Source organism: Polyergus mexicanus, unplaced genomic scaffold, assembly GCF_030449975.1.
Source record: "Polyergus mexicanus isolate NDT 795.1 unplaced genomic scaffold, iyPolMexi1.0 SCAF_13, whole genome shotgun sequence".
Taxonomy (NCBI): domain Eukaryota; kingdom Metazoa; phylum Arthropoda; class Insecta; order Hymenoptera; family Formicidae; genus Polyergus; species Polyergus mexicanus.
In genome coordinates, this window is record NW_027223333.1 from 5745903 (window position 1) to 5769272 (window position 23370).

General features: G+C 38.6%; 1 protein-coding gene across 6 annotated transcripts in view; it reads left to right on the top strand.

Moving 5' to 3' along the window:
• LOC138938833 (amyloid beta A4 precursor protein-binding family B member 1-interacting protein) overlaps positions 1-23370 on the top strand; it is a 141157-nt gene that overhangs the window by 77747 nt on the left and 40040 nt on the right. The window contains exon 1 of one of the 6 annotated variants that reach the window (XM_070306145.1): positions 512-1790. The exons of the other annotated variants lie outside the window; for them this stretch is intronic. Coding sequence (XP_070162246.1) covers positions 1674-1790 — 117 coding nt within the window. The 5' untranslated portion in view covers positions 512-1673. Of the gene's footprint in view, positions 1-511; positions 1791-23370 lie in introns of those variants that run through there. 6 annotated transcript variants of the gene reach the window in all.

Genomic DNA, 23370 nt, shown 5'->3' on the forward strand with positions numbered 1-23370 from the left:
AACACGAATTGAATAAAGGCGATGGATGAATCGGAAAAACGGCGGAGAGATGAGGAAGTAAAAACCGATGAATTTTTTTTTTTTCGAGAAGAAGAGGCAAGCAAGAACCGGAAGATCGCTAAAGGGAATCGGAGGTCAAAAGAAAAAAATAACAAGAATGCCAAAAGACGGAGGAAAAACTTAATTCTCCCAGATTAAAAATACAATCGCCGCGTTTCGAGATGAGAGCGTGACAAGGACAGAGTCAGACTATCCTTGGAAAGAGAGAGAGAGAGAGAGAGAGAGAGATGGAAAGATCCAGCGGGAATTTGGATGAGAAGAAAAGAGAAAGGTGGATAGAGAGGAGAGAGAAGCCGAGGGCAGGGAGAGCAAATCGACGAGAGTTAGAGGAAGAGAGAGAGAGAGAGAATGCGAGAGAAAGAGAGAGTGAGGAAAGCGGACTATTCGGGGAAGGGGGAGGGGGAGGGGGGGTGACGCACGAAGAGAAGGGTGAACGGAACGTTGGGAGAGACGGAGAGAAAAGGAGCGAGAGAGACGTAGATAGAGAACAGAGGGACCAGGCAGCGAGCGCGCCCACTGAGCCGCCTCCATACCACCTCCAGCATTCCCAGCCTGCACACACAGTTGCAGCTGCACCGCCGGCAGTGCGTGGCTCCGCACATGCGAGACTGCGCGCGCGTCTTCTCTTTCTCTCTCGCGTAATCTCGCGCGCGTACGCACGCGTATGTGTGCGTGTGTGTGTGTGTGTGTGTGTGTGTATGTTTGTTCGCATGCACGTGTGTATAAATACATATTTGTACTCTGTGCGACGCGCAACAATCAGCATCGCCGTCGTGCAGTTTTACCGCGACGTCGATTTCCTTCGGCCGTTTGCCTCCTCGCGCCCGTGATTCCACCGTCGTCGATCATTACTCCGGACCGTGAGCTCCCGCCGCGTATCCATCTGGATTATCAACGATACACGGCCAACTCCTCGTCATCGGCGTGTTATAATTGGAATCAGCGACACGCACTTTCGCCGACGTGAATTCGTAATCCGGAACGGATCGATATCGACCCTTCATTTCCGCGATAGACGGGTTTTCCAAGTACGCGAGGTGACGTTGACGAACGTCCCCCTTGACGTAGATTCGCAGACGGAGGGCTTTTGTCGAGGGTGGATCGCGCCGAATCTCGACGCGAGAGGATTCATCTCGTTTCTCGAATTGACCTTTGACGTGCGGCCGAAGGAGAAGGTGGAATCCGGAAGTTTCGAACTTCGGGATAGAGTGTTGGAAAGTGTTGGACGCGCATGCCGGCTTTTTTTTTCACGCGTTTTTTTCCCCTGCGGGGCACGTGCGAGTGGCAACGGGAGAGGTGCAACTATCGATCGCGTCCCCAGGTCTCGGCCGCAATCTCGAAAAGCGCGTGTTTCATTAGCCGACTCGGCTAACGAGAGAGAAGGAGAGCGAGAGAAACTGACATTTCGCAAATGTCAAACGCGCTCCTATAACTTCCGCGTAATCGGAGCATAGCCGATGAACGATAAGTCGAAACTCGTTCCTTTCTTCTCGAATCGAGAGTGACAGACGCGGATGTCGACGAGAGCGATGACTCAGGACACGTGATTCGGTGGAAACGATCGTAAACCGTCGGAACATTGAACATCGACGAAAAAACAAAGACATCTCATTATGGATTGGATGAGAAGGCAAGATATCAAAGAGGAGTCGCAGGAGATCACTAATACCTTGACACCGGAAGATGACGACGAATGTTATTTTGAGGAAGAATCAATAGACGAGGGAATGGTACGTGAAATTTCGCACGCTAAACTCTTGCAAACTCGATTTAATTTTGCGTCCTGAAAAATGTTGCGCTTTTTTTTTTTTTTTTTTTTTTTTTTTTTTTTTTTTTTTTTTAAGATAATGCTGACAATTTGTCGAATCATTTATTTAACAAGAAATCTTACACACAGTATATATTTTGATTAAATATATCATATATAACATATAATATATAATTATAATAATATATTTATATATATGTATAATACGGAAATAGAAATTTGCATATTCCAGCTTAGAAATTTCCCATTCAAGAAATGTATTTTAATAACAATCGTACGCAAACGAGTGTGCGTCTCGATATCTATGTTAATCATTTGCGACTATCGACGAGTATCGATAATTTGAATATTAAGTCGAAAAGTCTTATATCCTTCTTAATTATATTAGCACTCGGTTATTCTTTCACATCTTTCGGGAGTTTTCCGAGATCTATCATCGCGATCTATATATCGCGACTGGTGAGACGAAGTCTCGAATTTTCTAGAAGCCAGATAATTATCGGGGCGAGAGAGCTGACCGTTAGGGCGTTCGATTATATATCGCTGCCATTCTTTTCTCTCAGTTGCCCGCCGAGCAAAGCGTGCGAGTTTAAAGCTCTCATTACGCCATGGTTTTTCGGTAACGTGTGTAGCATTATATAATAAAATATAATACTATACAATAATATTTCACATGTACAGAATGGCATCTGTTACAACTGTTGCCAAAGTAACGACAAATTGAATCGATCCAGCTTCAGGAATAGAATTTGATATATATATATATATATATATATATATATATATATATATATATATATAGGGTGATTGCATAAGTTCGTGCCCGATTTAAATATAAACTTCAATAGATTATATTTTAGAGATAACACTTTTATTAATCAATTATATAGTCTCCATTCTTTTCTACAATGGTTTTCCAACCATCTATAAGCTTGTCGATTCCATTTTTGAAGAAAGAACTTGATTTTTCTTGAAAAAAGTTTGTAAGGTGGTATTCGACAGCTTCCTCGGAATTGAGATTCTTGCCATTTAAACTATTCTGCAAAGACCGGAACAGATAAAAATCTGAAGGCGCAATATCTGGAGAATATGGCGGGTGCTGCAGAATTTCCCATTGCAACTCCTGCAGTTTTCCTGCAGCTTATTCCTTTCAGTCAGGAGATACGCGGCACCCGCGTATCAAGCTTGGAAATGTATCCAAGCTTTTTTAAATGACGAAAAGCGGTTGAATTATCGATGTTCAGTCTCTCAGCAATATCCTCAGTTGTAATCCTTGGGTTTCTTTCCACTAAGGCATGCACAATGTCATCATCGATGCCAGAAGGCCGTCCAGAGCGGGGTTGATCCTCCATGTTGAAATCACCATTTCGAAATCTGCCAAACCACTTTTTGACTGTTCGGAGAGCAGGAGCGCGGTCCAAATAAATTGCGCTTTGAATATTTTTTTGTGCAATCCCAACACTCACGCCTTTCCGAAATTCATATAGCATTACATGCCGCGAATGCACCTTTCGTTCTCCATTTTTAATGATTTCTCTTAAGCACAAATGGATTTATCTGAACAATATCTGACGCTAAATTGACACAAGACAACGTCATCTATTCGGTGTAAGCAACAATTACCACACGAAAACAATAAAACTCCGCCATGCAGCAACTTAATGCCATCTATGCAATCATCCAATATATACAACGAGAATAAAATGTATAGATAAAATGGTTTTGCTTTACATCAACGAACGAGCGGCTCCGTTCCGTTAGCGTGAATCAGGCTTAAACTGGGGCGGCGGGAAAATGGGCTCGAGTGTAAAATTACGGGCGAATCTACTACTGTTACGTCCATTGTTACCTCCGAAGTGGCCGCTTGAATTACTAACTGCTGGGCGCAGACTTGCACTTTGCTCGCTCAATGCGGAATTGCATGCGTGCATGCGTGCGCTTCGCGCAAACATTTAACGGGGACGCAGAGTCGCTCGGGGCGCGACGATAAGTCTGAAAATTATACGAGATTGCCGGGGGTCATGTATCGAACGTTCGGAGGTCAGGCATCATCCGTTTCTTTACATCCAAGTCGTGACGTTCACGATAGTGTGTCATCGATCCACATCTCTTTAACCGCGAGCGGAGGAATACAGGTGTGACGAATTGATATCAGCTTTTTTTAGTTTTCTAATTTGATTTCAATCAGGATATTGAGAATTTAACTTCGAACTTTCTTCAAAAGAAGCGCGATCTTTTCAAGAGATCGAAAGGAAATAGTAACGCTCGATCCGGGGCAATTGTATCAAGTTTTGGCGACACGCCGACTCGGGCGGAAATGAAAGAGAGAAAGGAAAGATTGCGTATTCGTCTCTATCTCGATTTTTCTGGCTGAATATCTTCGATAAGAACGAGCGATAAGTTACTCGAAGCCACTTTGGAAACCCTGGCAACGCTCCGGAGGGTTCCACGATGATTCAGCGCCAGCTGCGTCCTCGAAGGAGAAGGAGGTGCGATGGAGAAAGAGGAGAAGTGCCCCGAAATTTGTTAGTCAAAAACATGGAAAACACATCGATCCCTCGGCGTTAAATGTATACGTCACCCGGAACGGGGAATATTCGACCAAGTGGATTTTTTTCACCTTGTATTAATTCACTTCCTGCTATCTCTTTGGACGATCGTATCGGCCGGAAGTATATCGTCGTGACTCGCATCGAAAACAGGGGTGGGTAGCATAGAGATGGGTAAACTAGTAATCACGGGAGTATTTGCTATCAAAATGGCGATAGATGGTATATGTTTCAACGTTTCGCGATATATTACTTTCTTGAAAGTTCATTTAGTTTAAATTTTTATCAACTGCGTGTATCGCCGTCAAACTTTATAGCAGAGAGATAAGCGCGTGTAATTATTTATTAAATTACAATTACATTAGCGTCTCGCGTGTAGCGACGCTATTAATAATAGTAAAAAGTATCTTCTTGAAAAACGCAAACGTCAAATGTGATTCAAATATCTTTTAATCTCCGACGAAAAGAAAAAAATTATTTCTAAAGTTTCCTTAAATATACTTGAGGAATCAAATTTATATTCAATACCTTTCCCGTACTGTAATCTAAGTTTATCTCAGCGTCGCACAAGTTTGACAAAATTTGTGCAGCTTGCTTCTGAAAGTTTACATTAAACACGACAAAAGTTTTCATATTTTCGATATTTCGTACAAACCGACAGATTCGCATCTGATCTTTGCCAAATAACCTGCAACGTGTGTGTCGAAACAACGGAGATTGAAATATAATTTCCATCGTTAAAAGAGAGAGAGAGAGAGATAGCGCAATAAAAGACCGACAGAGAATCTAGACGAGCAAAAGAGAAAAGACAGAGAGGAGAGCGAGGGCGTCTAGAAAATGGGGGGATGATAGGCCGACCAGTCGCTCGTATTTCACCCCACCGGCCACGTCGGGGATGAAGTATGACTCACCCGCGTGGTATCGCCACCCCTGTGTTTTTTCGGCTCGCCGTGACTCCCCCAATGTCGCTGCCGAATCTGCTCGTCGACCGACCCTTCCCTCGTCACGTTTTGCCGTGGATTCGGCGAGAGAAGGAGCATTATCATAATCCATGGCGACAGCGGAGAAAAGAAAGATCGGGATGCGTGCAGGCCTCAGGTGCCCGTACGTCATTGTTGGCGACGCGTTTCGTTTGCTCGTTATGAAAGTCGGGGTGCCTTTCCTTTCGGGGGCAACGGGTCGTCATGGACGATCAGTGGCCGAAGTTAATTCGAATTTTAGGAGAGAAAGAAAGCGCGCTAACGATATAGGGGAGATTCTATTTTGTATAATAGGAATTGACGACGAAGGGTTATCGTTACAACGCGTTTTTTTTTTTTTTTTTTTTTTTTTTTTTTTTTTTTTTTGTACGGTGTATATTTTTGTATATACGCGAGTATCAAATTATTTCTTTTTCTACTTATTTATATCACCAATATTCTGAAAATATTTAAAAATAAGACACTCGTATGTCTGCGCCATATTTAGTTCGTTAAGTAGGACGAAGAGCATCTCGAACCACGACATCGAAGTAAAAAGAACAGAATCTAATCCGCACGTGGAGCAGACAAGAAAAAGATCTAATTTACATGTGGTGGAACGGACGTCATTATGGTGGTTTGGCAAACGAATTAATCTTGTTACCTTTATTCTTTTTATAAATATATATACGTACCTATATAGTCCGAAAAAATTGGGATCGATGTTTCAACGAAATTTGAAAAAATTTTTTTTTTTACCTTTTTTAATTTCCATCGAATTGCTTTGTAACGTATTATTCTCATTTGCATTCGCAAAGAACTCTTTTAATTTACGCTTTACAAAATTTGTAATTGGTTTTCGAGATTGGCACGCGAGAGAGGAAGCAGCGTCCGATCGAATTATCCTCGAGGATTCGCCCCTCTTATCGCGTCGCGGTGGAGTACGATTCTGAATTTCGTCAGGGAACACCCTCTATTCAATCGTCTCATGCCTCGTTGCGAGTTGAGGGACGGTTTTCGATGTCGGAAACGAGATTACGGGGCGCGGTCCCTTCGAAGGTGGAGATACGCGGATTTATGCCCTCCGTATGGCCGCACGCGTGGACGAGGGAATGCACTTTCAGGTGATCATTATTGCTGTCACAAAGGAGGGACAGGGGAGGAGGGGACCGCGCGACTCAGACCGCGTCCATCCATCGCGGGGGCGGAGGTTATTTACCGTCATTGTCCGGCCGATCGATACCGCGCGAGCGGAGAATTATCGCCCACCCCGAATAATCGAGCAACTCTCCCGTTTCTTTATATTTTGATTTCAGTTACAGGGAATTGGCACGAGTTTCTCACGGGCTCGTAATAATTGCGCTTTCCCTTTTATTCGACGCGCTATTTATCGATCTCTTTCTTCATCTTCGCGCTTATGCGTAATTATTGAGTTATATGTTTAAGAAAAAAATTTTTTTTAATATTTTTTCTTCGATAAAACAAGATCTGCAAAATTTGTTCTCTTTTCTTTCATTCTTTCCCGCTGTGAACTTTCGTCGTATACATATATTGATGATTTTCAGGAATCTAGCCAAATTTTTTTCCTTGTGATTTTGCATGTCTTACGTACTCGTGTAACGTACTCTCGGCTTCTCTTTACGCTTCTTCATTCGAATGTCTGCTTAAAACATTGGGATCCCTCCGGTCTGGCGCCAGGCAATAATAAACCGCACGCCCACATTCGAGCCGGCCAAGGTTTTTCTTCATCTCGTCGGTCTCGCGAATCAAGGTCCGTGTCACGGAATCGCGCTGAACGAATCTTACGAAATATACGCGAACAAACCGGGAAAATTGATCTCGCGTACGCTGCTCTCTCACACTCGGTAAATCGCTCAGGCATCTGCTCGTCTCGTTCGAAACGCTGACCTCGGATTGAGAATAATTTTTCTGCAATCGCGACTCTCCGTGCTGAGCGTCGTGAATTTCGTAACTTTGTCGGGCGATGACAGAATCAATCGAATAAAGTTGCAAACGAGAAGTCTGTATTTAAACATCTTTCAACATTCTCCTAATATTTTTGCCATTCTCTCCAAGAATTTCTCAACGAAATACTCGATTATCTCTCGATATAGCACTTGACATTTCTCCGACACATCGATGAGAGACATTATTTAAAGCAGAATAGACCGAGCACATTGTTTACGTACAGTCGAAACGAAATGTGAGAGTAGAGATCGGCTGCTACTTTTAGCCGAGTTGGAGGAAGATCTTAATTGCCAGACCGCGTAGTATCATTAGACCATTGTGATGTAAGGGAACAGCTGATCAAAGATTATTAACGAACGTTGCAGTAGCGTTGATGCAACGAACGTCAAATAAGATTCGACCTCTTATATACGGCATCCATTAGGCGAACGGATTGTATAACGACGAGTCGTAAATTCAATTCGGTGGTACTGTTGTCACGCTCAAGAATTTCTGTGTAGTGCGGGCGACCCTTTACCTGGCCTGATTAGGTCTTCTCGCTCCGGAATGTCATTTATTACCGAACGGGGGACCGCTCCGGAGGAACCGATGTCCGACGAGATCCAAAAAGGGGGAGACCACACCGTCACAAAAGGCCTCCGCGAGGCTTCCACGAACGATCGCTTAAACGTCGCATTGCCGAAGAAAACGGCTTCGAAACCACATCCTCGCTTCTCTCTCGTCTCGTGATAAATATTAGATCCGCGTGAGAATCCGTTTTAACTATAATTTTAAGATCTTTTTTATCATCTTTGATAATTTTTGAGTTAAAAATATAATATTGCATTGAAATATATTCAATAATTCAATATTCTTTATATATATATATATATATATATTTTTATTTTCTTTGATAGAAAATAATCTATAGTTTTTTTTTCCCCCGCTATTTTGCACTGTATTCCCGTTGTATAAAATATTTGGATTTTTATTAATGAAGATTTTTAATATATGCCGTTTTTATATAAAGCTCGCGTAAAAAATATATAATCGTGATTAATAAAAGGAGTCTTTTGATTTTCGAGAGAGTAACTGAAGAAATATGAGTCTATTCGTTCTAGGGAAAAATCGGCAAATTCCGTACGTATCGCCGCCACTCGTGATACGTCGAAAATGTATTCGCCGATAAGACAAGGGACGCATCGTAAACAGTCTAAGGAGAATTTATGCTAAAACGCTGTCGTTTCCCGCTCTCTCTATCTTTTTCCGTTATTGCTATTCCGCATTTAACGGACGTCACTTCGCGCCTTGCTTTCTCTATTGTGTGCTAGATAATCCTATCTATTCAGAAGAAGGTATCATCTTTCTCATTATAAGCCCCTCGACGCGAAATGAGGGGCGTAACGTAAGAGCCGGTTATGAAAATGCATATTTCGTCGTTATGAATTTTTGATCATAAGCGAAGGAAACACGCGAGCGTCTTTGAGAAAATGTTCGAAAATGACGCACGTCTTATTTTATTCTGAATAATTTTATACAGTTTATGATTTGTTTGATTTATCAATATATTATTAGCGCGCGAAAACGCGCTTACAATTAATTTCTATTTATGCGAAAAATAAATATATGTATATATTAATAATTATATTTTTTTTAATAGATAAATTCAATTAAAACACAAGATACGTATTCGATCTGTAAAGGAGATTTTTTTTTTCCGTTCTTGGAAATAAGAATTATTGATTCGTGTTTCATTTGTGATTGCGTTAGTAACACGTACCCTTTCCGAGTAGTCTTGTTGTATCCTGAGGAACATTACAAAGAGCCTGTACTCGTTCAGAGAAGCCACATGTGTCCCTAATGCGTGCGCAGACGAATGGACGATACTTATTTCTGCTTCGTGGCCCTCTGCTCTTTTGTACGATTCTTCTTGCCGAGATCCCTTTCTCGTACTTCTCCCGCAACACTGACGGCAATTCAGGGCCGGCGCGATAAATATTCGTTTCAATTCAGTTGCGATTGCATTTTTGTCGACACTTTCGACCGCTAATCTCGTTTGCTTCGACGATCGAGTCGACGAGGAAAAATTTTCTTCTCACATTATTCTCGTAAATCGTAAATGAAATATCGTAACGAAATTAATCGTAAGTAGAATGATTTCTGTACGCGATACAAACGTTCCTCGAACATCTCTTCACAAGAGGATCGTTTGATTCTTGAACGACACCCTCCCTGAACAGACAAGGACATGGCGGAGAGACAATGGGAGGATTACGGGAGCTCCTCGTGATACCTCCTCCGTCATTCAGTGCTCATCGCCGTGCTTGTACTCGACACAAAGGAGTGCTTTTTCGAGGAGAGAAATAGCGATGCCGCACTAAAGCCGGATTAATCGACCGAGACGAGTGGCGCGCGAGGCCGGATTAATCGACCGGGAACCGCGGATCGCTCGTCATTCCGCATGACGCGTTTTCCACAGGGTGCCGGGGCGAGAGTGAATGCGCTCTCAGAAAGGATTTCCGATAACGAGACAAAAAATATTCTTCACATATTTAATCGTATCGCACAACCTTATGCGGTATAAAAATAAAAGAATTTTAAAATTAAATCGATAATTCCTTTTCTTCTCTCTCGAATTAAACAAGATTGTCTTACTATCTTGAGACAAGAGTAACATATACAACTCTAAGCTTATATATTCTTGCATTTAGAATAACTCGATGTTAGATCGCTACAAATTTTCCATCTTCATCTTTGTGAGAAAATTAACGGGATAGCACCAAGAGCATTTTATTCTAGATTTAAGAATTTTCCATTTAAGATTAAAATATTCCTTTTTCAATAATAAATATGATTGTCGCTATATGGATCCTATTTTACGATAGATCGAAGAGTAATAGCATTAGATTCGGAAATCTTTTCTGTGGGTGTGCTGTTACAAGCGAAAGCACTTTGATTATGTAACATATTTTGGTTCACATTTGTTGGTCAGGATACATTGAGTGATTATAAAAAAAAAAAAAAAAAAAAAATTATCCTAAAAATAAGCTTGTATATTTCTAATAGAGATTATTGGAAATAATTATTTTTAAATAATATTTTCTTTTTTGTTTAAAAATAAGATAATTAAAAATTTAATTTTCATAAAAAAAAAGATATTAGGGGTTTCAATATATAGAAAATATTTATTTGAAATGCAATGATTAAAGTTGTTTATCGGATAATTAGTTTTAAAAAAGATATTAGAGAAATACTTGAAATAATGCTCGATATTTTCGAACCGATTATATTTCTTGTATCATTTCGAGTAATATAATAATAGAATTTTTCCCAAAAAAATTTTTTTTTTTTTTTAAGAAGGCGAAGAATTTTAATTTAAGGTATTAAATCTTTCAGAATTACCTGAAAGTTCTGCATTCTGAAAAATCGAGTAAAGTTTAGAAATTCCACCAGATGTGTCGCGACAAAGATTGGCGGAAGCAAAGAGAGATAGGGAACGAAGAGACAAAGAACGGACAATGTGCAAGATGGTAGATAGAAGGGTTTGCGAGGTCATGGTCAGCCAACTATCTATGCTCGGTCACGTGAAACTGCGCGAGCTTTTCGCGGTCGAGTCACGAAGCTTCCCGCATGCCAACTTGCGTTTTCAGTATAATATGTACACGAGATTCACTTCCCACGCTCTCCGCTTCCTGCTGTCGCAAGCCGCGAGTCTGATTAATCGATTTGAGCGGATCGAATGGTTTGATAAGCTGCCCGATAAGAGCTATTCTAGATATCTCGATGCCGGACCGCGACTTGAAGATCGAGAAAATCGATCAAAATGTATCGCGCGATTTGTTCGTAGATTCGAAGGTACACCCACAGAAAAGATTTCCGTATCTAATGCTATTACTCTTCGATCTATCGTAAAATAGGATCGATATAGCGACAATCATATTTATTATTGAAAAAGGAATATTTTAATCTTAAATGGAAAATTCTTAAATCCAGAATAAAATGCTCTTGGTGCTATCCCGTTAATTTTCTCACAAAGATGAAGATGGAAAATTTGTAGCGATCTAACATCGAGTTATTCTAAATGCAAGAATATATAAGCTTAGAGTTGTATATGTTACTCTTGTCTCAAGATAGTAAGACAATCTTGCTTAATTCGCGAGAGAAGAAAAGGAATTATTGATTTAATTTTAAAATTCTTTTATTTTTATACCGCATAAGATTGTGCGATACGATTAAATATGTGAAGAATATTTTTTGTCTCGTTATCGGAAATCCTTTCTGAGAGTGTATTAAATGAAAAGGCGACATTAATTCTCGCCTTTATCCATTTCACAAATTGTTATCGCTTCGAGATTGTCGATATACTTTCGGAATATCTCGATATTATTACGTCGTGAAATCTATTTCGGATTCTCGTCAGAGGCTGGCCGCTCCATCTGTTATCGCAGCAAAGGATCCCGGGCTCCCTCCGGGAGCCATTTATGTTTATCGTCTTCGCCCTACATATCGCCGATGGGCATTTTTATTTTCGGCGACGAGGCGATCCCATCGAGACACGAGACTGGGAGTCCCCCCGTGCCGTTTTTACAGCGTAATTACGGAGATCGAGCCCGAGAGATCTTTCAACGCGTTCAACGATCGTCGATACGCGCGAAGATATCATCCCCCGCGCTTACTACTAATTAAAAAAAATCCCTCTCCTCGGCACATCCATTACCCGCGTTGATTATATCTTACGTAACGTCGATTGATATCTTTCACGCTTTCGACTATATTATCACGCGCTGTCGATTTTACGATCATTATTAAATGTAACGTTTACCTCCGCTGACACTCCCAATCAGCCTTTTTATTCCCCTGAAATTATTATAATTCCAAAAATCTCGCAATAATTTTAATGAGAGAAGATTTTACATCAAGTGTGAAAACATAAATTTTGCGATGAGAAGAATTTCAGACAGGAATATTAAGTCTCTTTGATGTTGATCGCCTAGTTGCTTGCGTAATTTTCAAGTTTGTTCCTCGAGCGTACAATAGAATGTTACGTGTATATAATTTAATAGATAACATACTCATAGATTATTAGACCGATCGATTCAGGGTTAGGTTGTTCCAGGTTGTACTTATCAATAAATTCTAAAATGCACTGATCTACAGATAGCCATCTACAGATACGTAAATTTATAAATCCTTTGATCTAAAGACATGTCGGTCCATAAATTATCGGAACGCGATGGGTTTGTTCGAATAGATCGGATAGATTACTAGATTCACAAGCTTCGTAAGTTGAAAGAGAATGTTTCGAGATCTACAAGATTACATCGTTCGTTGGTTCTTTCCCTTCTATACTCTACGTCTCTTTGATAAACGATTACATTTTATAAAACGAATATTATACGCTCGAGAGATAATCGAGTTTAATTAGACTCTGATTAGAAATTTATAGCGGGCGACTATCGAAGTTCAAGTAAAGCTAAAATATTTAAATTTAAAATTTAAACATAACGATAAAATGATAAAGATATTTTTAATATATTTTTCTATTCCATAAAAAAAAAAAAAAAATGAGAAGAGCTCATTTAATCATTTTCTTTAGCATAGAGCTTTCTTAGCACAAAACGTTGTTGTATAAAATCGAATTCTCGCATAGGAAATGGTTTGATTGTTAATTCCGATTGATTGCGTTTCCTTATAACTCCCACGTCAATTTATAGATGGATAAAATTGCGCTCCGTTCGATTAGAACTATTGATGCTTAGATGGCGAAGGTTGCGAGCAGAATGCAGACACGGGCAGATGTCGAGCAGCTGCCGCGGCAAATTGCCTTCGTGCCTTGCATTTAATTCGCGATCGGTTGTCTTCGCTCGAGGCCGAGAGCCTAGGCTCTGTCCGAAAGTTCTCGCAGCTGTCTCCGAATAGTGTCGACAACGATGATGTCGTTGTTTGCCTATTGACCCTTTTAACGCGATCCTCGCCGCTCAACTTTAGCTCATTTGGCACTCGCCGACAGCGACCCCCTCCGATGTTCTCGTCGATCGCTACGTACCCAGGATATGTCTTAGTCGTCGCGAGATTATTTAACCGATCTAGAATCGATCTTTTCTCGCCGCCGAAAATTTCATCGAAACCCTTTTAAATCGACTGCTCATGGACTTGATGAAATATCTTTCAAATGTCAAAAAAGTATATCTTTAATACAGCTAGTAAGAGAAAGAGAAGACAGCGAGCATTTGAAGAAAGATCCGCACGCATACACATATGTGCATATTTCTTTTTTAAATAATTTTTTAAAACATTTTATGTTTCTTAATTTTGTGAATCACTATATCTAATCAGATTCCGTTGTTTTCACTTTCACTTTCGGGATAAAATTTTTTATTTTCTTGTCAACTGTCTGTGCGCGCTCGCTATTATCGTTAGAATCAAATAGAATGCGGAGATTCCGAATACTTTATATATCGCTCGATCGAGCGAGATATAAAGCATTCGGTTAAATATATTATTGACGCAATTTTATTACTTGATATTATTCAAACATTTATACTACTTAAACTAATTAATTCTCTGACTCCGAACAGTAATTTATTTTAATATAAAACACATTTCATAGAGAGACTTAAAGATATATGCATAATGTATTAAATATATACATATAATAATTTTCAGTTTCTATTTCTATATTTCTTCTTATTTTCTATAGAAAAAGAAATCTTTTCCCGTATTAAAAATAAGAAACAATACGTTTTCGAGAATTTCATGGGACAATGTGCAACTCATTCTAGCGATATTGGCGCGTGCCCGTGCATATAATTTGGGGGAGGAGGGGGGCACGCGGTCTCTCTCTCTCTCTCTGCGACTACGGCGATAAAATGACCGTGCCGAGCGGAATAAATTCGCGTGTCTGTCGAGGGTAGATAATGCGAGTTTATCGTCGACGCGTGTCCCTCGTAATCTCGAGATTAATTGGAAATTTAGGATAAATATGGCCGGTCCGCCGGCTATCAATATAATTAATATAATTATATCTCATGCTAGTTTATTTATTCGTGGGTATTATTGTTTAGAGGTGCGATAAATCGTTGTGGTTTAAAGTATGGTTAAAAGTTTGAATTATATTTTAATCGAAATAAAAAGAGAGAATAATTCATGATATCTATTGTATATATTTTACGTCTTCTTAAAAATAATTTCTTTTCGTCCTCAATTCAAGTAGATAATTAAAAATAGCTTCAGCGAAAATAAAATATCGAAGTGTAAAGAACTTTTTCATCAATCAATATCAATGTCTTAAAAGCATCTGTATGTGAAATATTTATATTTAACATATATTAGTAGTTTTCTTTCATTAAATTAAAACACGCGCTCCCTTTAACGATGTTTAAAGTCTCTTCATCTGTAACGGTATCGAACAATCGAACTTTTCATTTCTTTCGATAAAACGATAAAACTCTGTTATGGAGAAATCACACGCATGCTTCTGAAAAGACCAAACGAGACGATACGACATCAGGATTGTTAAAATCATTAGCTATAAAAGCTTGGACATGGAAATTTGAGCAAAGGCGAGTATTCGGGCCAGCAACCCTAGTTGCGACAACGAGGGGCGGCGAAATATACCGAGTGAAAAATGGCCATGGCCAGTGTAAACACGGAGGGACGAGCCACGCGCATTTTTCGACGCGGTAAGTTACAACAAAACGGTATCTCGCCCATTACGTGGATTCATAAGAGAAACGCGCGCGCGCGCGTAAGAGGGTTGGGCCACGCCTAAACGCATAAAAATATCGGGGTGCCGTGGGCGTGCAGGAGGACCGGCAGTTCTTCGTCTACTAGTCCTCGAAAACGAGACGATGAATACCGGAGTTTCTTGTCCTTCCCTCACCCCCCCGCCTTTTTTTTTTTTTTTTTTTTTTTTTTTTTTTTTTTTTTTTTTTTTAAAGGAGGAATGAGCCAGCAACATGTGAGATGGTATATCGAGTTTTACGGCTTTAAGCCATGAAGGCACCGGACATGCGACAATATTAATATGTTCTTGGCTCTTGGTATGTGCATCGTGTTGATTTTATTCCGTACCGAGAGGGAGAGAGTTGGAGTTGAAAGAAAATATTAAATTAGCGGATGAATAGTGTATGTATTTGAATAAGCGATATTGTGTTTCTTGCATCTAAATCGGTAGATTCTTCTTTAATTAAGAATTTTGAATAAAAATAATTAATTAAAATTTTGAATATTTTTGGAAAAAAAAAAATTAATAATTAATTTTTAAATTATAAAACGTATTAAAATATACGAAATTAAAACGTACACATTCAGTACACATTTAATGATAATATTATAAAAATTAATGCGAAAGATATTTTTATAATTAAAATTATTTTTAATTAGAAATAAATTGATTGTAATATCGATTTTTAACTTTATAAAAACATTACATAATTCTATATGTGAGTGAAAAGATTACATAAAATTAGGAAAACTATACGCAATATATAAAAATTTCAAATTTTCTTGTATCTCATTTGTCATTATTTCTTTATTATAAATTAAGTATCGATTTTGTGAACGATCCCGCTTTATGGTAGAGAGCCGCGAGTCGCATCAGCCGGTAGTCGCTTCCGCTTGTCCAGACGTCCCGTCGTTGTTTCTTCTCGATGGTGCGCTTTTGTCGCCTCTCCTGGATGCAGCAGCGTGCGATCGGAATAAGAATGAATAGAGTGGCTCGTCTGGATTATGCCCAGCAGTGTCTCCCAGTCCTTTCCTCTCAGAATATATAATCGCTTCCGAGGAAATCATCGATCTTCTCTCGTGTTATTTACGCAGCGAACGCTTCTTTATACCGTTCGCGTCAGTCGTTTGATTTATTATAAAACAAGAATACACTCCGTGTGATGTAAAGATGTTAAGTAAAATGTAACACGATATATTAATCGTCGAGATTTTTATTACATTAATGACGATATTTGCTGTTGCTCGCGACAGAATTTGAACTGTCCTTTTCAATTTTTTTTTTTTCGCGAATAGTCTTTTTAATTCCACTTGTGAATTTTATCTCTGCGAGAAGGGAGAAGGGCGAGGAGACGTCACGTTATATCGAAGAAGCGTTGATGGTCACTTTGGTACCGCGCGGTAATAATAGATCGTATCGACAATTTAGTCACGTTACGGTAGCGAGCAGACGCCCCTTTGAATATTTAATGCACTTTATTCAGGAAAGATGGTCACTGGTGCTACGTGTGTCGCGATAGAAAAGTGTTATCGCGCTTAACTTCCGTAGCTAGTTTGTAATATCGTCGTCGTATAATGCGACTTCGCACATCCTTGCGCGAATAATACTGACGCACGTAAGATATATGTATTACATTTTATCAGTGGCTTCAGTTTCGACACCAGCGGACTTTTGCTTCACTTTTGCCCTCAAGCCAATTCGAGATAATTATATTTTGCATTAATTTAATTTCTTTATAATGCAATTTTCTTTTGTATATATACTTTTTTTCTATAAGCATTTCTCTGTTATAACGCGATACTTTTGATAAATTGAAGAAAAATTGTTAGAGAAAGCTGAAGAAATTTTTTGAATTAAAAGTGTGAGAGAAATTATCAGCCAAGTGACCGCCAACTTGTCTTTGTTCCCCCGAGTAATCTTTTACGATGCACCTTTTTATGATATCAATCTCTGGAACGATCACAGAATCGACTGTTCAAAAGAATCTCTTCTGGTCGTTTACGCAACTATACTTTTCCGGAGACCCTTCGGCGCTTATAGAGCCCTTGGGGGGAGGGAGGGGGGGGGATGGGTCTCGCTCGCCCTCCGCAGTGGCAATAAAAACATCTACCACCCATGCGCTCGGCTCAAGGAGACACGAGGCACGTGAAGTCGATGCATCGATATTACGTAACGCACCGATTTTACACCGTTGTTTGAAACATTACGGGTCGTGGTAATAAAATGAGCGGTATTTCAAGAACAAATTGTCGACGCGACAATTTATGGCTCAACGAAGAGTATAACATGATTTTACGACGATTGTATAAAAATACAAAATTTGCTACGTGCCACAAAAAATATATAGCAGAATTTTGAATAAAGCTTCTATTAACACGTGGTTACGAACTGTCAAAAGGCCGATTCGCAGCATTTCATCTACAAGAGCTTCGTGTACGATGTTAAATGAAATCTATTTCATTAATCGTAATATCACATAAAAGAACAAAGGGGAACGGCGGTTTTCGCGCGGTGGTCCATATATCTTTGCGGTCACCCACTGTTCCTCTCCTTATTGTCAGTCGAAACGTGTCTCACCTCTCACCAGGAAGGACCTCGAATCCGCGGTAAAAATAAATGGCCACCCACGCTTTCGTTAAATGAACGCTTCGTCGATTCTTTCGGTCGCTTTCAATGACTCACCTGCTTCGCCTTCGCAGTTTTATTTCCTGCCTTGGCTTTGAAGGCGTCGCGCCGAGAGGTGAGCCGACTTTTTTTCGAGGAATTGTGTGATTCTCTTTTCACGAGCGAGAATTCCGAGGGTTTTCCGTCGCGGGGAGCCGTTTCTCACCGTTGAGGCCGGTGGATCGGCGACAATAGGATAGGCGAAAGATGCAAAAGTATTCGGACAATCAACGTCGGAATCATTTGCTTCGGAAACAATATAACCTGCTGCACAATTCGGTGATTTTGAGTTACGAGCGGAATACGATTATAAATTTCTCAGAAAGATTTTCTCTTCTCTCTCTCTCTCTCTCTCTGACACACTCTTGATGTTCATGTCAATTATATATATTTAGGTATCGCGATGTAACACATCGGTAAATTTTTCGTTCGCGTTTTGAGAAAATTGTTTTTATTTAACTATATAAAAATTAATATTTCTCACGAAAGCAATGAAATAACCGATTCCTTTTTAATCCGCGTATTCCTTCACATATATAAGAATTACATTGCAGTTCGAACATGACGCTGCAGAGTGTCCAGGTGGTTAATGGAGAGTGTATCTTGGCAAAACTTGTAGCAGATCTAAATTGTCGAGCAACGAGAAGCAGGGTTTGGCTATAAAGTTAAAGGAAAGTTTCCCTCTTCACGATAACCAGCGGCGGAATATTTTGAGAAAGACGAGAGTGAGGCGGGTAATTTCCAGCCATCAAAGTCACTCTTTCCAAGCGCATAAAATTCTTAGCCGTAAAATAAAAAGCCACGATATAAATCTCGGAAAACAGGAAGATTTATTTATAACGAGTAAATGTCTAATAAAGCAAGAAAAAAAAAAGAAAAAAAAATTGAATCGCGTGTTATTTAAAATAATTAAAGCATATATTTTTTTCTTTCTTTTTTTTTAAAGAGAGAAGATATATATTAATTTTTTTTTTTTTTTAATTTTCTTATATTCGACGCTCTCGTTAATCGTATAGCTCCGGCGATTATGTTTATTTATGTACGCGCAGTCGCTGCAAGAGACGTCGTTCTGCGACGACGGTGCATCATCGCGAAGGCACAGACGTATTCTCGGCTTGGGATGATCCGAGAGCGCGGAATCCGCCATTGAGCGTCCAGACGCCGCGGACGTTTAACGCGAGGACTCGTGCCAAGATTTGTATATCTCTCCTCCTTTCTCCCCGCGCACAGCTCTCGTTGCTCTATTATTTTAGCGCACTACGGAATATTAGAATAGAATGGATCGGAGAAAGAGAAAGATATTTATAGAATGCCATCGTATATTAGAATAGAATGGGATGTGCGTAGAACTTTTATTTCTTACGCGCGGTGGTCTCTCATCGCGAAAAAATGTCGATCTTATATGTATCGTACATAATATTATGCATGTGTTTATTTTCTATTTATCGTGTCTAACATATTTAACGTTATCGCGGATGCTCATATTTTTTAATTGAATCGATGATTCCGTCAGTTCTCTATTTCGGATGACTCAGAATTACCGGATGTTCATTGTAATTATTATTTTATCGCGTTTCTTTTGATAACAAGTATATAATATATTGTATTTTTTATATTTTCTCGTAAAAACGAGCAAATACCTACCCCCCTCCCCCCTCCATCCCTCCCGTCCCTTCTTCATCTCTCTTCATGAAAATGCAAAGCACGACGACGAATGCATTTTCTTTGACGGTCAGGGCCGGTGGGTGGCACGAGGTGACCAACCTATGGTCGGCTCGAAATAGAAGTCGACGCCTCTGCCTGGTCTCTTCCCGTTCTCCGATCTATTTATAATCGGCGACTTTGATCTCCCACTTTCCTCGCGGAATACGATTTTTCTCGATCGACGCGTAAGACTCGGTAACTTTTATCACACGCGCGGGTGTCGATAAAACTTTTTCATCAAATCATTAACAACATAGAGAGCGAGGATCCTACAGACTTTATATCTACTGTCGCTTCGAAACATATTTTTCTCGGGGGGAGGGGGAAAAAAAAGAGGATGTTTTCGCCATATTCATCGAAAAACGATTCTCGTTTACAATAATAAGGGAAGATATATAGGTGGAACGAATGAGAGAAAATAACAATCTCGACATGGCGTTGAAAAATGGTATAATATAAAACCATTCTACTTTTTTTTTTTTTTTTTGCCATGTTGCCTGTATTCTCGTGACGTTGATCTGAACCTCTAGTAGGTGGAGATCTTTTTTTTTCGCATGACAAACGACACGTGACATACACACATATATCCGGTGTCGGAGATCCTAATTCGAGATCAGCCCGTCAATATTTTCGCTTTCGCTTTTCGTTCTGGCTGCCGTCTTCCGGTTTTTAAGGGATATGTTCAATATGTTGCTCGTATTTTTGGCATAGAGTATATATATATATAACCGCTTCTATTTCTATATGATATGTGACGACGCAGCGTCGTTGCATGTTTTTCATATTGATGCACGCATGCTACGAAAGAATTTAACGGTGAAAGAAATCGCGTTAGAATTAATATGTTAATTATTCTTCTATATTCAGTCACGTAATCTCAATTTTCAATAAATAACAATTATAAAATTCTTGATAATATTAAGTTATTTATGATTAGTAATTATAAATAAGATTAATAATTACATATAATTATATTTATACGAACCATGTGTATATATATATGTCTCTACCTGAAACATGACACAATTTTATACAAATATTATAGCGATTTTATTATAATTGATGGATTTAGATCGATAAGGATAAGATTTTTCTGTCACAATTTTTCGGACTCTTATTGTTGAAGTTGTCAGCTGTCTATATGCGTGTCATGTAATCTCATCGTGTCATATATATCGTGACAAGTCTGATCCTTTCTAAGGTGATGCTGTAGAGAAAGAGCGGGTTATATTTAAGCCGACGTCGGAATAATGATTGGGATGCGTGGATACGCGATGGGACGTGCCTGACGAACGGAAGTACGTTGCAACTGCAGCTGTAGCGAAGGGGAGCCATTAGATTGCGAAGGCACAGGAAGGAGTTGATTTAAATATTTCTTTCCGGAAGTCTTCGACGTACAAAATCCTCCGATGTTCTTTCTAAATTACGATCTATACGACAATTATTGCACAAAATTTGCAAAGCGATAAAAAAAATTCTTTGCTCAAGTAATTAACATTTTCAACGAGAAAAAAGTTATTCTTCATATTAAGATATCGAAGATATAGCAACGTGTAATAAATATAAGAAACTGACACCTCACTAAAATGAAGAGGCGGAAGTTTTTTTTTTTCTATTATACGTTTCTGCTGAAGCGAATGTCATTTCGAGAATACGAAGAGACAGATGCACGCCCGTTAATCGGAATCATCGTCGTCGTCAATTTAAAATGCGAGTTGTCAAATAATCGCGAGAAAGAGGGGAGAGAACATTAATGAGTTTGGCGTGGTTTATAAAATAATTAATGACTTTAATTATCGCGATTATGGAACTTTTATCGTGCCTGCGCTTGTAGAGAGATGCGATTATACGATCCCTCGTTTTCCAACGGGGAAAGAAAAAGGGCCCTTCTTCGTATATGTGTTTACATACACGAATGCGAGTTTCAGTTTCCCCCAAAGCTACGGACTTTATAACGAACACGATATCAGTTGTTACAAATCTTTCGTAATATCCGACTCGTTTTCCCCTTCAAGAAAATACGTTGGCTTAGTTATCGTTGGTAATTAAGTGACCAGCATAAATCCATATCTTTCTAATGCCAACGATTCACTAATATTATTTAAAACGCCATTTTCAATCGTGAAATTAATATGCTCAATATTATTCGATTTTTATATTGTACAATATTAGGTAAAATTTAATGATAATAAAAAGAAATATTTTTCTATATAACAAACGCTTTTTTAAAGAATGTTTTGTATCAATTAAAACGTCCTTTTTATCTGCGAAGATATTATTATATTTCGTTCTGATAAAAGACAGATGCGATAATTATAATAAAAAAAAAAAAATCTTTCTATGAAACATAAACTCTTTTAATGAATGTTTCGTACTAATTGAAACGTGTTATACTTTTTGTATTGCGAAACTATTATTTAATGTTATTTTATTTTTACGGAGCGTAAAAATACAGCAAAAAATAATCTTTTTATAAAACGAACACATTATATATTTTGAAGGAAAGTTTGATGTTTACAGAAAATGTGAAACTGAGAACTCTCTCGTAATTCAAACAATAATTTTTGATTACAAGCATTTTTTTTTTTTTTTTTATTTATTGAAAGGTATAGCATAAAAAAATACGCATTGTATGTTATGTAATAAATACATGCAATATTTTAATATCGATTTAATATTAATATTTTGTATATAAATTACGCGCGATATTAATATTGAATTATAATAGATAACAACGTTAATATTAATATTGACTTTTTAATATTGAATTTTAATAAATGACGAAGGTTGTATAATTATCATGAAATAAAAATATATAATATTTAATACCGTTATATATTATTGACTATGCAAACATGTGATTACAGATCGAGTTTTTGCAAGCCGCATTATTTCATATGAATATTAGGCGTTTTATTTGTTAGAAATTAATGGCGTGTTTTATAGTTTTTATTTTATTTTACTAATATAACTTTTAAAACATATCTTTGACTTTAATATATTTTTTCTCAAAATGACGATTAATGTTTTAAAAATTCTTAATCCAATATATGGAATATATAATTTTAATTATAATTATAATTTCTAATATATATATAAATATAATTTCATTAAGAATTGATCTATTTATCTTATTATTTAACGGGCTATTTAATTTTTATTAAGTTAGGTCTGTTAAAATTGATAATATAATGTTTGCATAAACTTTATAGTTAAGAAGGGAAGAGAGGGAGAAGAAATATACATATAAAATAAATTATATAAATTTTTTACCTTTCTATTTTTATTTTGTTTTCTCTGTGCGTGTTTAATAGCATACTTCCTATTAATATTTATTATCTTCTTCTGACTCTGTCATTACTAATTCCTTTGCATGAATATTAATGTCGATTATCGCGCTCGCGAAATGGCGATGACTCGCGAACATTTTTATTACGTCAAGCTAACGCGTGTGATAAAATCGTAGATAACGCGACATCCTGTTCGCTCATTGTTACGTCGAAGCCGCCAGGCATATGTAACGGTGCTTCATCCAATGAATAATCTTCTTCTTTTTCATGGGAGGAAGAGATATACACTCGCGCGCGTGCACGGATGCGACTCGTTAGATAACTGCTTGCACTTTTTCTTTCGACGAGAAACGCGTTGGTTGCAAAAGCTTTCGAACGAAGCCAATCTTAACGCTCGGTTTGCCAATCGTAGCGTGCGCAGGGACGAAGGGTGTTTGCCGGTTCAAGGGACAACCAGGTCCCTTTATCACGCCGTTCCATAACGAGATGATTACGAGTTGATTTTTCATCAGCAATGCAGCTTGACACACGCCGCTGATCGTGAGAAAGAATATTTCAGACGCGTCTGTTGTCTGATACGATTAGATTACCGATGTATTAAAAATTAGTAACTATATATACATCTTTCCATCATAAATATTTCAGCGGATCTGGGCAAAACGCGGCTTCCCGCATGGCGTCTTTTAATAACGTAGCGGCATCC